Here is a 24,213-nt window from a genome sequence, read left to right on the forward strand (position 1 = left end):
TAGCCAATTTCTAAAAGCAAGTGAATGCTCATTTTATATATATATCTATCTATCTATATACATATATATCTATCTATCTATCTATCTATCTATACACACACATATATATATATATATATATATACATATAAACATGTTAACCAAGAGCACATATTGTGTGTAAGAACTGCCATTCACAAATATCTGAATGTTTTACTCATTGTACTTCAAAATGGTGGAAATGAACATGAACATATAGAGAACATGCACAAAAAATAAACAGCATAGTTATGCTGTACTGTACTCCTGAGCAACACTTCAAAAAATGTGTAAAACTCAAATAATCAAATAAATTTCAACGGCATGTGATCCAACATATTTGGAGGACTTGAACTTCTCTAAATCCACAATTTATCAAAACAAATTAACAACAAACAGTGCAGATTTCTGAGCTCATAAATCCACCATCTTTTATTAATGCTAATGAGTTGCACAGTTTCTGTCAGCGGCACTGCATAGATTCAACCTGAGAGCTTTATGCAGAAATGTTTCCACTGAGGTTCACGTCAATGAAGGCATTTAAATGTTTATCTGTTTCAGTACTTTAGGAAAGTCTGGGTTCGCTTTGCAATGTTCAATAAATCCCAAGTTGATTTTTTTCTTTTTTTCCAAAGAGTACCACTTCACTGCATTGTAAATGTCAACTCCCTTGGTGGTGGTTTTCAGTGACAGTAATGTCAAAACCTCAGTCCACAGACTCATCCCACTCAACTGAATACAAGGAGCACCTGTTCATGTCCAAATCCAGCTGTCTCTCCACATCTGCTGACAGTGCTTATACCCTCTGTGCTAAAGTGTTGAAGGAAATTGCAGCAAATAAAAGGCAAGGTTTTATTGCTTTTGAATCCCAAATGGAGACAAAGCAAAAAAAACAAACAAACCAGGAGTAAAGCAAGTGAATGAGACAAGGGGAAACCAAGATAAATACTAGAAGTGATGAAAGAGGAAATATTTGGGGAATTCAGCTGTAACTAATACTACAAAATTAGACAAGGGAAGTGAAAGTAAATACAATGAACAAGAGACAAAGACTACCAAACAAACCCCAACTAGAATTAACTAAATGCAGCAACAAATACTCTAAGGCAAGGCGCATAAATGAATTATTGTTAGATGGAGTTTGTTTAGATCTTAAACTAGAAGATAACGTGAAACAGCAATCCCCATTTTTTAATTTAAAGTAGATCCATCTGAAAACAAAAGTCAGTAACTGAGTAAAGCCAATGTCTCAGCAAAATATGTGGCTTCAAGTCTGCGAACAGAAATTAAAGTTTTATTTTTCTATTTTATTTGTGAATCCAGTTATTTCATATGATTGTATAAAATAATGCAATAACCAATCTTTTTACAAGAGCTTTGTAAATATCAACACTTCACTGAGTTCTTTTGATTCCTCAGAGGCATCCGATGGAAGACAAAACACTGCTCAGTAGACCATTTAACTTTAATTTAACACTTTATTACTTCTAGAAGGGAGATGCGTCCTGCATTACACGTTGCCGCGGATCTCAAAATGGTGATGTGCCCCTGACAGTTTTATTACAGAAGCTCTCTCATTCTAGTCTAAACAACTGTGTCTCAGTAACTTTCCACTAGAAATGGTGCTCTCTTATCTACATTTTCCCAGGCAAGTATGAGCGAGAGTCTGCAGCTTTCTACTCCCCAAGGACACATGGTCTCATGCCATTATTTTTCAGGGCTGTGTCCAGTTAATACTCCACTATATAACTTTATAACACTTACTAATAAAAAAAGCATAGCATTATTGAGGCACTGCAAATTATTTAATCCCAACAGTTCCTCCTTTGATCTGATCAGATCAGATCAACACTACTAAAGTCATCAAGCATCATCATGTTGTTTTCAGATCTCCAACAGCTCTGTTAACCAACCTTACCAATAATCCTCAGATAGAAGGCACACCACCACAAATTACCCAACTAGCTGTAAAAACGAATAAGGAAACCCTAATGGTACTAATACACCCCTTCCATTGCCCAAGGACAGACGTCATCCAATGGATTATCAATTCCAAATATTCATGCATTTATTAATTTTCTTAAATGATGTTCTGAGTCTTCCCTGGGCTCTAGTTACAGAACCATCTGGGGTTGTGTTGTTGGGAATGAAAGTGCAGCACATCTCTCCAGACATTACACACACCCCATTTTTACCCACTAGGTGTCAGTTCTCTATACTTCTTTTCCCTCTTTGGCCCTCTGTCCCCCTTTAACGGGTGGACCATATATGGGATGATTGCTGTGCTTGGGCAACTGTCATAACATAAAAATCACAAATCACAGACCATTACTAAAGCTAATTCTCAGATCTCCCATTACTTTCAGCTACCTTCTGGGACGGGCGATTCTCTGCACTCTTTTCCTCTTCTTTCTTCAACGTTAGGGGTTAGACTACCCTTCGGTTCATTGCATAGATCAGGGGATTTATTTTGCCCCTTGGCCGGGATCCATGTTTCTTTTGGGGTCACAGCAGTGTCCCCCTTTCTTGGTCAGACCCTCCTTGGTCTCCCTCTGGATTTCCGCCAACCACTTCGTGGTTATTGCTGTGGTTCTGGGATCCTCTCGAGGTGACTAGCAGGAGCCCAAACGGCATGACCCTTGACCCCAATTGCTGTCTTGGCAGTCTTGGTGTCTGCTGCGAAGGATATCTTCGTGACCTCATCTGGTGTCTGCTCCTAACTCTGTAAAAGACGGAAAAACCAAACACTTCTCTGCCTAGCCTAGATAATCTAATGTTATTATCCACTGTTCTTCTAGTGATTCAAAATTGGTTTAGAATATCATATCCGGGACCCTCTGACCTGGAAAATTAGTCTAATTATTATCTGTGTGTAAGCGTGTTTGCAGTTACCCCTCTGCAATTTAAGTCATTTCCTACAATATATCAGTCCGGACAGTCACGCCGAACGAAGCTTATGACCGTCAGAAGACTGAGTGCCAAATCTCATGAGCACATTTGCAATGTGTATGAAAATGATTATAATCATGTATTGTAGTAAAAGAAATCAAAAAGAAATCAAACATTTTCAATCCTAACATTTTCCCTCCTTTCACAAAAAGCATGTGTTTCATTCCCCTCCAGTGTGATACTAAGCTTCTCATGAACACAGGCATTTTATCTTCTAAACGCGATTCAGTTTATTTAATCATTAACAGTTTATATTGATTTACATTTTTTCGCTTAGAAAAAAAATACTTGAACAAATGGATCAAAATTAAACACCACCACAGCAGCGTGTCTTATAAAACAGACAGTGCTGTCAATACTGTAGCTCCTCCCATGAAAACCTTACCTGCTTTTCCTTTCATCAGTCATCCTATGACTGTTGTATTTTGGATTAAACAACTCCTGTGACACAGAGCAGAAGTAATTCCTCACCAACTGTATCAGTCAAATTAAAAAAACAAACAGACTGGGTTTTTTCATGGAAGCAACACAATGGATTGGATAATTTGTGTTACACTATTTTCATCTGGTAAGACAAGTTTGTGCCTTCTGATTTTGTCTTTAGTTCTTTAATTATGAATGAGTACAACCTGTGGAAAAATGACTGTAAGTATACACAGCCACATTTTTCTATTTATAAAATATTTCTTTTAGTATTAAAAACCCACAAATAAATTGACGGTAAAATATAAAGTGAAACCATATGACCTTGACATATTTTTGTGATGGCCCTTTCCTTATTTGCACTTTATCCTCTGTGAATTAAACTACCTGCTGAAATGTGTCATGAGTTCAGTCAACTTCTGACTCTAAAAATAAATTTATAACTAAAATGTTTTGATGTTGTCTGTCGTAGAAATGCAGTGTGAAAATTTCACGAAGTAATACATTCTTAATTATTAACCCCACAAAACCTGTAGAACTGGATTTATGAACCCAAATGATTTAGTAGTTTATGCAGTCATTATATATTCCTCCTTGTTTTATGCAGGGCGACACAAAACTGTAAACTTTTTACGACCACGACACACCATATTCTTCCTTCCAACTTATTCTCTCCATGTACTGAAAATCTTTAATTACAAAAGATTACAGTAATCTAAAGAGACAGTGGTGATAAGAGGAACTTGAGAGGGTGTCAGTATTATAAAATATCTATGTCTAAATACATTTGGTTTTTGCAAAAGTATCAAATTAAGATTTCATTATTGAACAGAAAAATATATTGATTGTTCATAGCATGACCCAAAAAAAGGAAATGTGATAAATGTAAGTTATTTCATAAAAATAATTGGCACAAAAATTCAGGTCTAGCCTTATATAGAACAAGGGCTATGTAGTATTGCAACAATATCAGAGTTTCACTTTATGGCAACCATATAACAATACAATTTCCGTGCCTCTATACTGTTTTTATTATCTAAAGTGCACGCTACTGATTTAGATTTTCTTCTTTGGGGATGTACATTTGTGACATCAAACTTACTTCCCTCAGAGACTTCATTTCCTTTACTTGCATGTGGGTGTGGTAGGTATTGATGAGTCTGACTGTTAGGGAGGACTGGAGAATGTGCACGCAAGCAGCATTCTCCATTCTATGTTATTTTTTAGCGCTGTAAGTAAGCACATGCATACAAAAGGTTGTCTATTTTTATACTGTGGAATATCCTGAAACTAATTGTAGAGTTAAGCATTGATTTTCATCCTTTAAAGCTTTAAATGTCTGTATTTTTTAAATGGAGGAAGATATAAGAAGAAAAGATAGAATCTGGTTTAAATTTTAATCTTCAATATGTTTTTTAGCTTTATAAAATATCTGGTTTTAGAGCACTGTAGTGGTAATGACAGATTCACTGTAGTGCAGGGGTGTCAAACATAAGGCCAGAGGGCTAAAATATGCCTGGCAAAGACTCCAATAAGACCCACTGGATGGCTTTGGATCAAGTGAAAAAGGGCATAAATTTAATAAGACTTTTAAATATATTTTCATAGGTTTTACAGCATTTCCTCCTGATAAAGATAGAGAATTGTAGCACACCAAAGTAAATAAGTAATAGATGAACAATGAAATGACAGAAAAGTTCCTGTTTTTTCAGTATCTTCTCTAAATCTCTATTTTTTTTTATTACAATGGGTCCAGTGAAAGAAAACAAAGAAAGGATTATTTATGTGAATTAATAAAAGGTTCTCTTGTATAATTACAGGACAGTCTGCAATGATCTAATATAACTTTGTTGTTTTACACATTGATTATCTAAAATTTAAACCCAAAGGGTCATGCTGACAAGATGTTCTTCATTAACTACAGCAAAATTTCTTTATCATATATACAAACTGAGACATACTCTTTAAATTGCACTCTTTATTCTTATATTTAGCTATCTCAGGGAGTGTGTAGTTGTACTATGAGCTGTATGTGGTCCTAGTGTGAAGTGACTTTGACATCTCTGCTATAGTGGTAGTCTACACATAGTATGAAAATAAAACAGACTGTGTATAATTTCCTAAATGTGATTACATTGAGAAAGGCTATCATTACATTATTAGATGACCTTAAGTAAGATTATTGATGTCATTCTTTCTTTTTCTTTTTTTCTTCTGCTTTTTAAAAAAAAAACCATTTCTCAGTGTTAAATGCTGCACTTTGTTTCAATATCGATCCCGTGGCTTGGAAGACCCTGAGTAACTCTGCTGCTGGTTTTGGCTACCAGGTGGTGCAAAGACAATCAGAGTAAGTCAGGACATGCATTTTTATTTTGGATGTGGGTCTGCACCTGCGTGGTTAAGATTATTTTACAGATTTCACATTTTTTGAACTGGCCTCTCTGTTATGCCTTACAGTAATAATTAAACAATACTTCTTAACAGAAAACATACAGTGTATTTAATAATAATAATAATACATTTTATTTCAAAAGTGCCTTTCAGAACACTCAAGGACACTGTGAAGAGCAAAGTAGTAAAAGCAGGGAATATACACAATAATGAGAAACATAATAGAACGAACAGATTAAAAGTTAGCAGGGTGGAAAGGTTATGTGGAATAAGCTATTTTGAACAGGTGAGTTTTGAGTCTAGACTTAAAAAGAGAAAATGAGATGATATTTCTCATATCAGGAAGTAGGGAATTCCAAAGTTAAGGAGCATAGCAACTGAAGGGCCTGCCCTCCATAGTGACAAGAGAGTGGGAATATGTCAGTGAAGGTTCTCAGTCATCCAGGTCATCGTAGTCTAAGGAGCTTGGAAAGAAAAGCGTCTAGACTTCTTTAAGTTGCTTGAAGACGTTTCACCTCTCATCCGAGAAGCTTCTGCCGGTCTTGGGTCAAATGGTGGAGAGTCCTGAATTTTAAGCCCTGTGGGAGTATCCCCCGAGAGGGACAATGGACCACCTAATGATCCTCTACCTAATCACATGAACCAAGGTGTGAAAATGGGTGTAGGTCACAATCAGCCAAGGTTTCAGGTGAGCTCATTGTGAAACCTAGCCCCACCCTATCATGTGATTTCCTGAGGTCAGATGGCCCAGGATGTGAGTGGGCGTTCTCTGTCCAAAATGTGTAAAATGGCATCCTCAAAAGAGTGACCTTTGTCCTTTAAATGCAGATGGGCTGCTGAGTTTTGTCCCGTGGAGGTGGCTCTCCTATGTTGTGCCATGCGTTTATGAAGTGGCTGTTTGTTCTCTCCAATGTAGAGGTCTGAGCATTCTTCACTACACTGTACAGCATACACCACATTGTTGAATTTGTGTTTAGGAGTTTTGTCTTGGGGATGAACCAGTTTCTGTGTGTTGCTGGGTCTGAAGTAAATTGCGATGTCGTGCTTGGAGAAAACTCTGAGTTTTTCTGATACACCGGGTATATAGGGAATGACAATGTTGTTGCGTCTGTCTTTCTTATTCTCCCTCGCTGGTGTCTGATCTTCTTTTCTGTGCATCTTTGCTGACTTGATGAAAGCCCAAACAGGATAACCGCATGTTTTAAGAGCTTCCTTTACATGTGTGTGTTCCTTCTTTTTCCCTTCAGGCTTAGAGGGAACATGTTCTGCCCGGTGGTGTAGGGTCTTAATTACTCCAAGTTTGTGTTCTAGAGGGTGGTGGGAGTCAAAGAGGAGGTACTGGTCCGTGTGTGTGGGCTTCCGGTAAACTTCGATGTTGAGGTTTCCATTCTCTTCAATGTGCACGGCACAGTCCAGGAAATGCAAACAGTTGTCCTTTGTGTCTTCCCTGGTGAACTTGATCTATTTATCCACAGCGTTGATGTGAGCAGTGAAGGATTCCACTACTTGTGTTTTGATTTTGACCCAGGTGTCGTCTACATTTCTGTACCAGTGGCTGGGTACTCTCCTTTTTAAAAGATCCAAGAGCCTTTCTTTCCAATTCCTCCATGTAAAGGTTGGCTACAATGGGTGACACCGGGGAGCCCATGGCACAGCCATGTTTTTGTCTGTAGAAACCCTCATTGTATTTGAAATATGTAGTGGTAAGGCAGACACTGGGAAGGAACAGAGAGAGAGAGAGAAGAGGATCTGAGGTACCGAGATGGAATGGTGATCTGAACCAAATCAGAGAGATTTGGAGGGGAGAGAAGATGAATAGTCTTGAATGTATACAGAAGTATTTTAAAATTGATGCGATGTTTGACCAGAAGCCAATGAAGCTGCTTCAGGACAGGGGTGATGTGGTGAATAGAGGGAATCCTAGTGTTAATACGGGCAGCAGAATTCTGGACACGTTGAAGCTTATTGATGAATTTTTGAGTCAGGAATGAAGAGTAAACAGGAGTCAGCTGCCATAAGCAGATCGTTGATTATTTTTATAACGGCTGTTTCTCTGCTATTGCAAGGGCAAAAACCAGACTGGAACTGTTCATAGAGATTATTGTTATTTACCTACAATTCTCTGTCTGGACTTACGTCATTGACTGGATTTATTTCTTTAGTGTGCTCGTCAGTGCTCCAGTAGAACACTATTCACAAAATCGAAGGGGGAAAATTTATAGCTGCACCACCTCTGCCCTAAACTGCCAAAATATCCCGTTTGAAGGTAAGTAATCATTCATTATTGAATGTATTGACAAGATGTGATGGAACTCTAACGGCATGTGTTTTGCCATCAAATAAATTATCGTGAGCTGCACAGAAACATGTGTAAATCAAATCATAATTAGATTTTTCAAAGTAAATATCTTAGTTTGTAACACTGAGCCTTCAAAACTAGAAATATCTTGCTAAAATAAGCAAAGAAAAAGTCAATGGCATTAGTAATGTTAATGTTAAGATAATTCTTTAAGTGAAACTAAATTATATGATATTAAAGCGGCCTGGTTTACATCCTGGTTTGCAGTTGAGAGAAGTTCCAATGGGAAGTATTTCAGTCATGCTGCTTTGGAGTAATTGATTTAAGTCTTATTTTCTTCCTTTCAATTGCCTTTTATGAGTATTTAAAAAAATATTGCTTGTTTTTAATACAGCACCAGATTTTGCAGTCAACATGTCGCTTGGTCTGACAATGAAAAGTGATCCCACAACACAAAACACTGTGGTGAGTTGGTGAACTGCAGACATTACCAGTACATTGTCAAAATCTCTTGTTATTGTCACGTCCACTGTGGCAGACATGTGGAGGTGGAGAATTAGGACCCAAGAGTGATACAGGGTGATACAAATAGATACGGCGAAGGTGAGCATGGAAGCTAAGCAAAACCTAAACTGGAAAAACTAACTGAAACAAACCAGAAACAGAGATGTAGGGAGACTCAGGGAAATACACAGATGAGCCAGCAACGCGCACACAGGAAAACACAGGGTTTAAATACACACAGGGCAATCAGGGAATGGGATTAATTGGACATAACGAGACAAGGGGAAGCGAAACTAGAAACACTGACAAGAGACACAGACCTTCAAAATAAAACAGGAAACACACTGACTGAACTCTACACATGCAAACTTAACACAGACTGGGGAGACAGAACATAGGAACGTGAAACATGGAACAGGAGAGCACAAAGGACACAAAACACTAGGGATAATCATAAAAAACAACCCAAAATAAACAAAACCACAGAATAATAATAATAAACTTAAACATAAACATGGAGTCCACAGACTCTGGACCATGACAGTTATAATTAGAAAATGCATGAAGCCCATTCCATGACAACTTAGGCTACGTTCACACTGCAGGTCTTAATGCTCAATTCCGATTTTTTTGTCTGCTTGTTCACACTACAAATAAAATGCGACAGCAAACGCGCTCTAGTGTGAACCCTCAAAGCGGCGCACATGCGCAAAAGAAAACGTCACACACAACGCGCTCTATTTAGACCCAGAGCAAGCAATATTGTTTGACTGATGGCCCTTAACCCTCTCAGGCTCAAATTAAGTTTTGTGTTGCTAATGCACAACCAAGTCCTGCAGTGGTACTTCTGAGTAAAAAAACTCATAAAATATGTATGTGGGGTAATCAGGTTGTTAGTTTTTAACTGTTGTAAATCGGCAACGCCTGCCTTGAGAGGGTTAATATAAAGACTTCGGACTTTACGTTTCCCAATTTTTGCTTTAAGTTATTTTGTTATTTACATAATGTAAATGTAAATATGTAAATAACCTAATAATTATCCTTATTGCTGTTTGCTTCAAAGGATAGTTGCAGATTTCTGTCAGAATCTGCGGATTATACAGTTATAAATAACATGTTCACGTTTCTCCAACGTTGTCTTCCCAACACTGACACAGGTTTCACTGCTGGATGGCCAGGAAGCGTTTGCGATGTCTTCTCCGGAGCTGATAATTGGCGTCTGTCTTGTGTCAGTGACGTAAAAGATGGATTTGATGCGACTTGACCGTTCAAACAAGAGTCGCTTTCTAAAACATTGGATATTTATCAGATTCAGTACCACATATGAAAGTGACCCAGATCGGATTTGAAAATATTGGATTTGTGCCGTTCACACTGTCATACCATGATCGGATATGGGTCGCATAGGGTCAAAAAAATTGGATTTGATGCGCTTTCGCCTGCAGTGTGAACATAGCCTTAGTGTGCCTTCCACCAACACCCCATAAAATCAGCTGATGTTTTGGGTACAATACGTTTAGCATATTTAATGAAGCCATTCAAAATTTTACCTTGTTTACTGAAAAACACTTAGAAACACTTAAGACATAGGACAGCTGTATAGGACTGGGTCTGCTTATTTTAGTTCACTTGTTTAACATATTCAAGCTCTGTGAAAAACTAAATGTATTTTTTCAGTCCTGAAATGTTAATGCGGATATATCACATACATAAACAAGAAGTTTGGAAGACTGAAAAATGTTGAAAAAGGTTATTTAAAAACATGTAAGAATTATAAATTGCTTAAATTTTGAACCAACCCCAATACTTTAAGGACTTCTAGCTTGGAAATGTTTCATGGTAGAATTTAGTGTGGCTTCTTTAAATATGTTAAAGTTGTAAAAAAAAAGCAAATTTCAGATTAATAATTTCAGGTATGTTTGATGTTATATCAAAGTAATCATTGTATGAAGGACTGGGAAGTAATCAGCCTACTGTATTAATGGAAAATTGACACTGTCTCCTCTCAGGTGTGTGGTCCAACCATCCCAAAGGACTGCAAAAGTATCACCATGTACAACGGTGTGTGCTTCCACATGGACCGTTCTAATATATTTGGACTACCCATACCTTCTTCTCTTCAAGGTAACAGTAAATAAAATTTGTGATGATATACCCATAATGCTTAGAGTCCTGGGGCCTCACTAATTAAAAAAAAAGCTTTTGGATTTTATACTTGAACGTAGAGTTCTAATGACTTATTTTGGTGCTTGTACAATCTCTAAATCTCAGATCAACTGAAACTATATTGAGACTTCTGTTTATACATGTCAGCAAAAAATAAGGTTTAGTCAAAACAGAAGTGGAGTAAATAAAAAAAAAGGGATTGTTGCCAGGTTTTGTGTATGACTTGTATGATTTGGTGGTCTAAGATTACAGAGGAGACCAAACCTCAAGATCTAAGCTTGGATGGATAGATGCATCCAAAACTGCCATACCACAAAAATAACCAATAGGAAGTTGTCACTTAAAAAAAACAAACAAACAATAAAATTGTTTTAAGTTGTCAATTTACTCCTATTGGTAAGTAAGTTTTAACCTTAGGCTAAAATCCCACACACTGACACAAACCCCTATCCTAGTTAGGACACAGTCTCTCTTTTAGTGTGCTGATTGTGGCCAGAGGTAGATTCTTGTTACATGAACCTCTAAAATTAGTTTTAGATCAAACTAATTTAATCTTTTATTCTTAATGTTTTGTCTGTCAAATCAGATTACATTTAGTATTTACTACGTAAATGAACTCAAAGGGCCATTAACGAGAAGTTTATTTCAGCATGTGGTACTGTGTGGTACTGTTAACTTTAACCCTTTGAAATTAAATTCATTTTGAAATTAATCTCTTTGATAGCATGCCCGCCGCAAGTAGACATTGCTTTTCTGTTGGATGGTTCGGGCAGCATATCTACTACAGACTTTCAAACAATGAAGACATTTGTGAAAACGCTAATTCAGTCATTTCTCTCAAATGATGCACAGGTAAGGCCCTGCAGTCCCTCTGTAATTTAAATCATGGCACATAAAATTGTTTTATCTTTATTTCTATTTATTTTCACAAAGCATGACAATTTCTTTTTCTTTTCTTTTTTTGCAGTTTTCTGTTTCCCAGTTCTCCACGTTCCCTCTAATTCATTTTTATTTTAAGAAATTTACCTCATCTGGACCATGGATTGACATAGATGGAATTAGTCAGCTGGGGGGAGCTACTTACACAGCTAAGGCCATCAGACATGTTGTGTCAGTGATGCAATAATATTACTAAAGCACTACAGTGAACTTATTGTCTAGACTTCCTGTCCAGATTATTTTTTCTGGTGCATCTCACCACACTAAGTACTGTGTGTTTGAAACCCTGTAAAAAGACAGACTTGGGTTTTGAAGAATTATTTCCCACAGATTTGATGAGATGAGCATAACCAAGGCTAAATTCAAATACTTGCATTAGCTGGATTTGCAAAGTGCAAAAATATCTGCAATACTAAAAGATAATACAAAAATGATGCATATCAAGACAATAATAACACATGCAATTTAGTCATGATCATAAGATGCACTTTGAAAAGTTGTTTTGTGTTAAAAATAGATTTTTTTTTTCACTTGGCAGGAACAATGTTTTCACACCAGAAAGAGGTTCCAGACCAAATGTAAAGAAGGTCTTGATAGTAATTACTGATGGACAATCCCATGATCGTTATGATCTGGGAGGTGCAGCACAGCTGGCAGAGAGTAAAAACATTATTCGATTTGCTATTGGGGTAAGTACTTCCATTATTATTATTATTTTTATTACTCACGATGTGTTTCAGTCAACTATCAGACAAAACTCACAAGATATAACACTATATACACAACTATAACAGTAGATGATGGAGTACACAGGAGGCAAGAAATTTCACAAATTGACAGTACCACACTCAAATTCAGTGAGCTCTTTAGAACAACCCATTCTTTCATAAATGTTTGTAAAGAAGGCCTACACTGGTAGTTGTTTGTTTATTTATATCTGTGACAATGGGATGCAAAAAACACCTGAAGGCTAAGACTAACGTAGTGAAATCAAAGCCCATTTCACTGACCACATAAACTTAAAATAGAATTTCTTAAATTAATGAAAAGGCAGAATTTTTGATGGGAACATAAACTGTTCATAATTAAATTTATGTGAAAAAATATTTTGCAGAATTACGTAACTGTTATCATGAATGTGGGTCATATTCAGTGGGTGCACAATACCTGTCTATAAACTGGGTGAAAGTCCGTAAAGTTATGGACCATAATCTGTACTGAGCAAATCCTGCTGCATAGTATAACAACTCAAACATATATTTTATAACACCAGGTGGGGAGTGCATTTACTAACAGTGCAGCAAAACAAGAACTGGACACCATTGCATCTTCTCCCTCAGTCAAATACGTGTTTCAAGTGCAGAACTTCAACGCACTTGAATTAATAAGACAGAGTCTGCAGGACAAAATCTTCTCCATTGAAGGTACAAAGATAAATGTATTGTAATAGCTTTTTTACAATTAAAATGACATACATGGTATTACTTTTCATTTAGTTTTTAACAATCAATCTCGCTTTTGTAATCAAGAGAAAAAAATAATTTGGAGCTACTACTTAACTTAGAATAATTAAAAAAACAACAAAAAAAAACTTCTTTTAAAGTGAAATTTGTTGTAGTGTGTCTTTTACCTTCTCATTTATTTTTCTGTTACAGGATCTCAAAGCAGTGGAGAGTCACTGAAAATGGAAATGTCTCAAGAGGGATTCAGTGCAGTTTATGTGCCTGAGGTAATTAAAACTACCTGAAACTCACCAGACAGTCTAGTCATAGAAAGAGAGATTCACACATTTATAATAACCCAAAAGCAAGCAGACAGTTATCTAGTTAAACATACTCCAGGTTTGAAATGAAAAATAAATTGTATATAAAATGTATTTCCTGTCTGCACTGTAGGGAATTCAGACGTCTATTGTTGGTGCAAACCAGTGGAAGGGAGGCTACGTGCAATACACAACAGGAGGCCAGAAGCTGAAAACATATGAGGATGTGTCTTTGGAGCCTGACAGTTATCTTGGTAAGAATATTACAGCTTTAACAATCTAACTCATACACATGTAACCATGTATTACACAGCTCTGCTGTAATTCTTTCACCCAAACACACTAATGTGTTTGCAAAATGAACACATTTTAAAAGAAGGAATAAGGAATCTTCCTCTTTTTGAATACCTAACCTCTAGGTTACTCCATGGCAACTGCTAAAACCCGAAGTGGCTCACTAACAATTGTTGGTGCTCCAAGATACAAACACAGAGGAGTTGTGGTCGCTGTTAACAGACAAAGCTTTGAAAACCAAAAGATCGAGCCCTTTTCATCACAGGTATGAATTTACAGCAAGACAGATCTGAATGGAATTGTAAACTATATATGAATTATTTTCTTAAATAAAAGCTGTTGTTTTTTTCCCCCTAAACATGAATCCTTTCATTACGAATTTGTTCCTTACACAGTATCAGACTGGTGCATATTTTGGGGCAGAGGTGTGTACCATGGACATAAATAATGATGACATTACTGATCTGATCTTCATATCAGCCCCAATGTACATGGAGCCTGATAGAGAGGGAAGAGTTTATGTTTGCAGACTAACTGGTTTGGTAAATCACAATTTTATGTACTGCAATTAAATGAATCAGTTTATTTTTCAACTTTCTTAATAACCATAAAATATTCACTCTCCTCCTTTCAGTTTGTGGAGTGTAATTTTGATGATCCGTTAGTACTAAGAGGACATTTAGCTGTCAAAGGAAGGTTCGGCTCTTCTCTTGCTGTGCTGCCTGATCTAAATTCAGATGGATTCAGGGATTTGGCAGTTGGAGCACCTTTGGAGAATAATGGTGAAGGCAGCATCTACATATTCCACAGTGAAGGAGGACGAATCAGTCCTACTTACTCACAGGTACACAGCATCAAAGAACTCACGAGGATATATTAACACAGTTATCATTTAAGGCCCATATCTATACAATAAAGTTTGATTAATTAAAATATTTCACGTACACAGAGAATTACTGGCTCTGAGGTCCAGTCAGGACTGAAGTTCTTTGGAGTGACAATCAGTCAGTCGTCTTTTGATCAGAGTGGTGATAAACTACCTGACTTAGCGGTGGGTTCAAAGGGCACGGTTGTCTTACTGAGGTAAGTCACAGTCCAGATAGATACTCCAGTCATGTGTTATTATTGTCTGTGGTATGTCTACCAACTTTGTCAATGTCAAATGAATGCGCCAACTGTCAAACGTTTAGGTCCATTTGAAGACCTGTGCATTGGTTTTATATAATATAATAATGAATCATAAATCATCATCAATGATAAAGTGATTCATGAAAAGTAATTTTTAATGTTTAATGGAATACATATGCAGGATAAAACAGGCATATATTTTTTTCTCCCAGAAGTCACGTTATATGACTTAAAGTTTATCATGTCAAAAGCCTTTCTGATCATGAGATAAAAAATTTTTTCGTTGCGACATGATGGAACCCAGGAAAATGGCAAAACATGACATGCATGCGAAGTTGCAGTAAGCTGCCGTAACAGCAGAGGGAGCGATTTTATTTCAATCCGACGTGAACATTATCACAGGAAAGCGTTTTAGCAGACATTATTAACACATTTACATGTTTATACATATTAGACGCCTAGCTTAAACGTTTTTGGCAATTAAGGACCTTGAAATGTTCTTTATACGTTTTGTGTTCACTATTGATTTGTCTTTACATATGTTATCTCACTGTGCTGGTAATACAACTTTTGCATGCAGAAATGCAACTGCATGCGTGTCCACTTCATGTTTTGCAGAAGCGTGAAATAAAAATGGTGGTCTGGTGTCTATTACACGTTTTGCCATCATATTGGGTTGCATAATGAGAGGTGCTCTGGTGACTAAAGGTGGAATAAATGTGGTTGGTTGAGACTGAAGTCTCAAAATAAAATGCGTAATTTATAACAGTAGCCTTGTTGTTCTAAAAAATAATTTCCAAGCAGAAATGGAAATGACTACATTACCCAGAAAGCTGCTGTACTAATTGAAAAACCAAATGTTGTTCATATGTGCTTTTCCTTTTTTCCAGATCAAGACCTATTGTAATGGTTGAAGTCGAGGTGTCATTCAGCCCAAACCAAATCCCTACTCAGAATGTAAGCTGCTCAAAACCACTGCAGAACACAGCTACAGTCTGCTTTACCATGAGCAGAGTGTCTACAGTTGATCGAGGTTCTTTATTCTCCTAACTTTTTCAAAATCAAAATGGCACTGCCCATCCATTTTCATTTTTTAGTGTATGTACATTTGTAACATTTTAAACTCTGATTTATTCCAGCTCAAGCTAGAATTAATTATACTTTTACACTTGATGCCACTCGCAAACCTCCAAACAACCGAGCTTACATCAGTGGGAAACAACGAGAGGAGTCTCGATCGGTCATTGTTGACTTAAGTACACCAAACTGTTCAACTGTAAACTTCTTTATTGAGGTAAAACAACATCAGAGAAAAACTAATATAACCAATAATAAGGTTCAATTTGGTGAAAAGCAGATTTTGTTTTCCATTTTGCTTTTAAGAGTCTTCCAACACGGAACCTAAATCTAACACTGCTGTCTTTTTGCAGGCCTGCCCAGACGATGCTCTCAATCAACTTTCCAATGAGCTCAAATTCACATTTGACGGTTTTCCTTCCAACACAAATCTCAGACCAAGCCTTGCTCAGCAGGCTCAAACAACAATAATTTATCCTGTAAATACCTTTAAAAATGTACTATCTGGACATGAACTGAAGAACACAGCATTAGTTTTGACCTTATTTTTCTGAATTAACTTTTTGTTGCCATAAAATTGACTAACACTACTTCTACCGAAGAATTCTTGGGTGTGAAAAGGACTTTGCTGTTTTCCAAAAGCGTATCAAGAATATTCAATTTGTTCAGATTAACAAAAATGTAAAAGTAAAGTTAGATGACAGAACAAACAGATTATTCGTTGGATTCATCGATGTTTCATTTATTATATAATTAACGTGTAATATACATACTTTTCACATCATGCTGTGTTCCATAGTTAGGGTTTGAGATCAACTGCGGCACTGACAACAAATGTGTTGATGACCTAAAACTGGACTTCAACTTCACCAGGTTATTATATTATATTATATTATATTATATTATATTATATTATATTATATTATATTATATATTTTGTCGAGAACTTTACAATTCACCAAGAAAGCATCATGGTCCATTATTCTTTACACAGAGACAAATACTCAAGAAGCTGTTTTTTTGACAATTATTAAAGAAACACGAAACAAAAGAGGCATCAATCCACTTGCACAAAATTAATCAACAGCATATCAGCTCACCAGTGGGCAAATGGGCTCCTAGATGAAAAGAGTATCAAAAAATTGCCAATTCACACATATCTCTTCTCTACACACCTTCACACTAATCTGCAGGTTAAACCGGGGTTGCATAAAAAAACACAGCGCAAATGCCCCCACCAAAGGCACCCAGACACCTCCACTTCAGGCCCTCAGGTTCTTAATAAAACAAAATACAAAAGTCATTCATATTTCAAAAAGATACGAAAAACCAGCAAATATGGCCTTTCACATACAACACATACTTAAGTGTCATACATTAAAAGGGCTCAAAGATTTGACCAATACACAAAACATAATAAAACAGCATCAGCATTGAAGCACAGCATATATGTTACATACTACATATTTTGAATTCTAACATAGTATGTTAGAATTCAACACAAATACGTGCTATATTTAGCTTATGGAAAGTTCACCAACACAGTGCAATCTGTTTTCCTCTTCCTTTATTCTCGTCCTCTGTCAGATCCTCAGAGGTTAAAGTGGGCATTGATGAGCTTTTGAATGTCACAGTCACAGTGGAGAACAGAGGAGAAAACTCCTACAACAGTCGCGTTATTCTCACGTACCCAGCTGGACTCTCCTACAGGAAGTTCACCATTCAGCAGGTAAGGCATCAGGATCAAGTCTTTATCAGTTCATCACTGATCTGCTGCTCTCCCAGTGCACCCAGAAGTCATTTTATTTACTAATAAAGGGAAGAATTGAGTGCAAATCCTTGGACAGTGAAGATGGTTTATCCCGAGGAAGGACAGACTGTACTATTGACAAGCCAATTTTCAAGAGCAAAACTGAGGTTTGTTTTTTTTGATGCAATTTTCTCTTCTCACTTCTGCACAGTTTAGTAAAAAGATGTGAGGGAATCAAGATTTCTCTCCTTTATTTCAATTAAGGCTTTCTTCATTGTCTCCTATGGGATTGACACCAACAGTCGACTTGCGAGAAAGATCTTTGTCACTGCAAATGCCACCAGGTACTGTTCATTTGGTCATTTAGGTACTCCTTGTTTAATAACCCCACAGATACAGTACAACCATTTCACTTCTCTCTTTCAGTGGAAATCAAGAGAACACTACTACGAGTGAAATCTACGAAATGAAAGAGATTGCTGTGAAATACAGCATTTCCATGACATTTGAAAAGTACGTGTGTTTGTATTTGTAACAAAGGAAATTATTTGCAAGCCAACATTCTTTTGTCTTACACATTATTTATATAATGTTTAAATGTTTAAATCTTTCTAGCACCCTCAGCTACAGCAATTTTACTTTTGGGATAAATAATTTGCAGAAACCGGTTCGACAATCAGTCACGGTAAAATATAATAAAATATAATAAATATTATTGCGTGAATTAGACCTAACCATTATAATGCTTGACTGCCTTTGTCTTTTCTCCCCATGTTTTAGGTAACAAATTATATCAGAGCGCTTAATTTCACTGTGGTGATCAAGGTTCCAGTGAAGCTTGATGAAAAAGAGATTTGGGTGAATTTGAGCAGCCTACAGGTAATAGAAAAGATACAAAAATGGGTCACAATTAGCTGTGTGATGGGTGAATTTGCTAAAATTAGGATCAATCACCCTGACATTAATGTAAGTGTATTTCAGATTGCAGACTGTCAGAGAGGAAATGATGAAACACCAAATGTCACAGATTCTGTTCCAAAGATACAAAAGAATAAAGTGGTGGTAAGTATGCCTCTGCACTTTTGCTACCTGTTAAAACTGAACCATGGTACAGATTCAAAACATAACCTTGTACTGAATCACAGATTTGTTTCATTCAGTCTTCTTTAAATCACCCACAGGACTGCTCTGTAGCCATGTGCAGAGTGTTCAAGTGCAACACCTTCATGGGAAGACTGCAGAGTAGGACATACGAAATCTCTGCCAACCTCAGTTCAGGATGGATAGAGCAGGTAATTAAAGGGTAGTTTTTTTATAAATGATTTATACATATTTGGATTATAGGTGGTCTTATGTACTTGAATATGATAACAATTTCTCCCTTAAATTGAACAATATTTTTAATTCAGCCTCATCCTAGTCTATTTTTTTTTCCATAGATTGGACTTCAATCTGCTAAATTCCTCTTAACCAGTACAGCCACTGTGGAGTATGACAAAGAACAATACATCTACTTTTCAACAGGGTCTTACAACAATCCTCCTGTTCGCAAGGTGACTTAGCATTACTTTCTCTTGTTTGAGATGTACAAGAGCTTAAATGTCATCCACATTGTGTCTCGTCATCTCTCAGATTGTAGCAGAGGTAGAAGTTTACCCTAAGCCAGATTTCACTAAAGCGATCATTGGAGGATGCCTGGGAGGGTTGGCTATTCTGGCTTTACTCACTGCTGGCCTGTATAAGGTGAAAGACTCTTCTTACACTTTTTCAATTCATTACATAGCTTTAAGATTTTTAGAGATCATGACCAGTTAAACAAAGGTTAAAGGTTTTTATAGTCACTCATATAGTTATTTTCATTCATTTTGTTTGCAACTGCAATACACAATATCTGCCTTTTAATGTTTTTTCCTTGCACTTCTAGGCTGGGTTTTTCAAGAGCAAATACAAACAGATGATGAACGACAGTACAGAAGATGGTCCAGGGAATGATGCAAGTGCACTCACAGCAGAATAAGAAAATCATATTTGTAGTTGTACATTTACTCTATATGAAAAATTTAAGGCCCAGTGTGTGTAGCAATGTCCATACTACCACATTTGGTTGAGTCAACAAAAGATAGCTTGCTGTGTTTGAAATCACTCCTTTGCTTGCTCATTTACTATTATCTAATATAGAGGCTCCTAGCTGTGTCCTTCCACTACCTTCAGAAGCAGAAAACTGCTGAAATTAAATCATCCGAGCAGAAAAATACAACTGTCAATCAATGCCTTAAACTTTAGAAACCCGAGGACAAAGGAGACACAAAGTCTGCATTCTCAAATGAATTAGATGAGATTAAATTTAGTCTGTGAAAGTCCTGTGATGGATTATGGTTGGAAGTGTCTTTTCAGGGTGACTTTTTCTTTGGTGAAGAATTTTACTCTCTAATCTGATCAACAATAAAAGATGTGTTGTCAGCTTTGTTATGTGAATTTTTAACTAATCATCAGTGTCTATCCTGTGCAGCATGTAAACACAACTATGCTTCCTTTTTTCATTCTTATTTGACTTATTATCTCACTTTTAATAAGAAGATAACATCAGCATATTCTTGCATAATTTATGTATTGGCAAAAGGACCATCATTTTACAAAACAATGCTATAGATGTCATGTTTCCGATGTGTGTCAGGCAGGGATTGGACCCAAGCGCAAACTCGCGGGGACACGGGGGATAAATTCAACGGAACAAAAAACCCAAAAAAAACACTGGCGTACAGTTCACCAATAACTCAGGGGGCCGACCGTACGGGCAGCAACGGGGAAACAGTTCTTGCGGCCGACCTCGACGGCGATAACGTCCAGCTGGTGGCCCGGAAAGTGGCCAGCGATTCCGAGGTGCAGAATGTGGCTTGGTCGGCGGCGTGGCAGCTGCAGGACCAGGCAAGGCTGATACAGAAGCTGAGGCTGGACCAGGCGACGCTGAAGCTGGACCAGGCGACGGCGAAGCTGAAGCTGAACCAGGCGACGGTGTAGGTGCTGCAAGCTACGGCGTGGCAGCCCCAGGTGGTGGCTGGACGGGCTCCTCGGGCCCCCCAGCTGACGTGGCATGACCAGTAGGGACAGAGACCACTGGCTGAACAGAAGGCAGGTGGTGGAACAAATGACTAAGCTGAACACTGGGGAGATGGCTGAGCTGCACAGTGGGCTAAGGGGTGAGCTAACAGTAACACAGGAAATTGAACTATGGACTGGGCTGCTAACAGAGCTAATGGCTGTATCCCAATTCAGGGTCTGCAGCCTTAAAGGCCCCATTTTAAGGCCGATTACGTCACAGCGACGCGACGAAGGCTGTCCCAATTCGAAGGCTGCTCGAAATGCGGCCCTCAAATGCGTCCTTCATTTCCCTGAATTTTAAGGATGTGGCGGTGTAGACTTCGTGGCCCAACATATCCCAGAATGCATAGCGCGGCGGTTTGTGTGGATAATTTTGCCGAAAAAAACGGCAGATGAGGGGCGCCCGAAGAGTAAACTTTAAGTAAGTACTGAATATTATGTCACTTATGTGCAAATGTTTAATAACGAAGAACATTAAAACATTACTGTTGGCCACATGTCGGCAAAGTTATGTGACATTAGTGACGTTTGTACTAACTTGGTTTTAAAGCCTTTACTTTAAAATATACGCCGTTCAATAGCTGAGCTTAATCTTACAGAGAATGATCAAAGCTCATGTAGAAACAAACAAACAAATGAACAAAAGATTTTCTCCTTCATTTCTGTCAAACAAAGCTGTATGAAACGTTTCCAGCTGTTAGTATCATGGTTGCTAGGCAACTTGGGCAGTGCGACGGAGGCTAGACTGTCCCATTTCACAAGCCTCGCACTTCCGGCCTTAGCGGTCTTTGAGTACGCGGCCCTTGTGGACCGTTAAGGCTGCGTACTTTAAAGCTGCAGACCCAGAATTGGGATACAGCCAATGACTGAGCTATAGACTGAAATGCATGCAGTAGTGATGGTGGTGATGATGGTTGTGGACTTAACTCTCCTGAGCCTCTGGAACACAGGGAGGACTGCTGGGCGGGCTTGCCTGAGCCTTCAGCAGAAACAAGAACGGGTGCACGCACCTGCCGGACACTAGCCGCTCCCACCCGAGGAGTAGGTACGGGTGCGGAGACGGGCTGTATCCTGGCTGACCTCACCCTGGGGACCGGCATGGGTGCAGGGGTGGACTGGTTCACCGCCCCCCTCACCCTGGAAGCTGGGACAGGCACCGGCAACGGCTGGGCAACTGCCCTTCTCACCCGAGGAGCTGGTACGGGTGCAGAAACTGACAGAGCCTCAGCCGGCCTGGAAACCAGAGCAGGGACCAACTGGGCCCCAGACTCTCAAACCCGAGGAACTGATACGGGTGCAGGGGTACGCTGGGCCCGAGCTGCCCTGGGAGCAGGAACACAAGTAGGCAAAGGATTGGGCCCAGAAAAAACAGTCTTAGAATGGGCAGGCTCAGGGTTAAAATGTACTGGGTCAGCAAAAACAAACTTATCAAAAATGAATTTTGCACTTTTTCCACCACGCTTTACAGTCTTTGTTTTAGTAGTGTTTAAAGGGTTTGAAGTGTTTGACTTGTCCTTAATTAATCCCCCCTCCCAGGGAGCTGAATGAAAATAATTTTCCCAGTCATTGTCATCATCCATAAGGGAAGTTCCCCATGGATCAGAGGTGAGTTTATCGTTCTTCTCAGTTGTGGCTTCAGGTGGAATGTGTGAAAGGCAGTCATTATGACTCACCACCGGGAGTTGCTCAGCAGGTGAAAAGTGACGGCGGCGTGAGCGTCGCTTCCTCTGAGGTGAGGAATCTGACGGGGTGTACAGCTGAGCCTCTGACGTGCAGGACGGCAATGCAGAGGCATCCCACCTGAAGCGGCCGAGGCTTGGGTGCGAGCGGGGCAACAGGCGGAGGCTTTTGGCAACTTCGGGGACCTCCGAAAGCCAGCCGATTTCCTCGGAAAATCCGCCCGTAGTCAGGAGTGCGCCACGGCCTCCAGCGGAGCTCCTCCTCCAGCTGGGCAAAGGCAGCATCCTGACGCTCACGCAGCTGGGAGCGGTTTTCTGGGTCCGTGTAATGGTCGCGTTCTACCCTCATTTTTTCGGCTGTGTGGCAGTCAGGGATTGGACGCAAACTCACGGGGACACGTGGGATAAACTTGAAAAGCACAGCTTTATTGCTGGAAAAACAGCAGGCAGGATTCAGAGACAATACTAACACAGTACAGAGGAAACAGGAGGAACATGAGGGTAGAACTAAACCTAAGAGCTAGAAATCACAACCCAGAAGGACAAGAAATCTAGAAAAGCAAAACAGGACCCAATAAACAATAATATAGAATCAAAACACTGGGCCACAGGCCCAGGACCGTGACAATAGAAGTAAAAGACTTTACAGCTTTAAATTCTAAACCATCTGTGTCAGTAACAAAATAAATGCCAAAAATGAGATTGTGCTGCTTTTTGCTTAAATGTAGCATTTTAACCTAATATCAAAACATTTCATGCACATGTATTTTTAAAGAAATTGTTTGCTAGAATATCAAACTAGCTGTACTCAAAGAAAGGTGTGGTTCAGCAATTGCAATCTTACATTGAGAAACAATATGCTAAAAATATTTGACCTGGCCATCACAAGTCTTAGCAGCCAGGTTAAAATGATGCATCTTCAATGAATTTGCCAATATTTTCAGTTGATAAACAAACTTATTATTGTTCAAATGCCCTCTAAAGTCTGGAGTGGGTTTTCAGATGGAGATATTATATAGCAGCTGGGTTTAAGGAAAAATGAGCACAGCTTTAAATATCCACACCATCTGTGTCAGTAACAAAATAAATGTCAAAAATGAGATTGTGCTGCTTTTTGCTTAAATGTAAGCATTTTAACCTAATATCAAAACATTTCATGCACATGTATTTTAAAAAAATGTTTGCTAGAATATCAAACTAGCTGTACTCAAAGAAAGGTGTGGTTCAGCAATTGCAATCTTACATTGAGAAACAATATGCTAAAAATATTTGACCTGGCCATCACAAGTCTTAGCAGCCAGGTTAGACTGATGCATCTTACAAGACTAGAAAAAAGAAGGAATAAACGTCTAAATGTGGAAGAGGGTAGTGGCCTCTTCAACCTCTGTGCTCTTTCTCAACTTGTATTACAAAACACAGATCAAGTCTTGTATTATATCTTTATTCTTAAAGCATCAGAGCCTGGAATATCATCCTAAAGAATGAAATTACAATTTTCCAAATTCTTGAGTATTAAGAAAATTTTGAAATTTAGGCAGTATTAAATTAATCACATTTTAAAACATGCATCATATTATCTACTACTAGAGGTGGGAAATAATGAAGTACAGACAATTCATTTCTGTACTTAGTAGAATTTACAGGTATTTCTACTTGAGTATTTATTTCCAAATTCAAATTCAAATTTTATTTGTCACGTACACAGTCATACACAGTACGATATGTAGTGAAATGC

The 24,213-nt window shown here is 38.2% G+C and overlaps 1 protein-coding gene across 1 annotated transcript; it reads left to right on the top strand.

Annotated features, from left to right (window-relative positions):
• Positions 1-136: 136 nt before the first annotated feature.
• On the top strand, positions 137-20,165 carry LOC102301915 (integrin alpha-M). The gene is made up of 30 exons (XM_014329238.2): positions 137-3,535; positions 5,635-5,737; positions 7,944-8,047; positions 8,475-8,545; positions 10,594-10,708; positions 11,475-11,602; positions 11,718-11,860; positions 12,228-12,378; positions 12,963-13,113; positions 13,345-13,418; positions 13,585-13,705; positions 13,871-14,010; positions 14,141-14,287; positions 14,380-14,589; positions 14,695-14,828; positions 15,764-15,906; positions 16,013-16,167; positions 16,304-16,429; positions 16,750-16,823; positions 17,538-17,679; positions 17,769-17,867; positions 17,965-18,044; positions 18,127-18,213; positions 18,316-18,385; positions 18,481-18,579; positions 18,682-18,762; positions 18,882-18,992; positions 19,140-19,253; positions 19,333-19,443; positions 19,625-20,165. Exons 1-30 carry the CDS (start codon positions 3,499-3,501, stop codon positions 19,715-19,717), a joined length of 3,414 nt encoding a protein of 1,137 aa, XP_014184724.1. The 5' UTR covers positions 137-3,498; the 3' UTR covers positions 19,718-20,165.
• The last annotated feature ends 4,048 nt before the right edge of the window (positions 20,166-24,213 follow it).

The sequence above is a fragment of the Haplochromis burtoni genome, unplaced genomic scaffold (genome assembly GCF_018398535.1).
Source record: "Haplochromis burtoni strain Fernald_Lab_line unplaced genomic scaffold, NCSU_Asbu1 Contig_520, whole genome shotgun sequence".
Classification (NCBI taxonomy): domain Eukaryota; kingdom Metazoa; phylum Chordata; class Actinopteri; order Cichliformes; family Cichlidae; genus Haplochromis; species Haplochromis burtoni.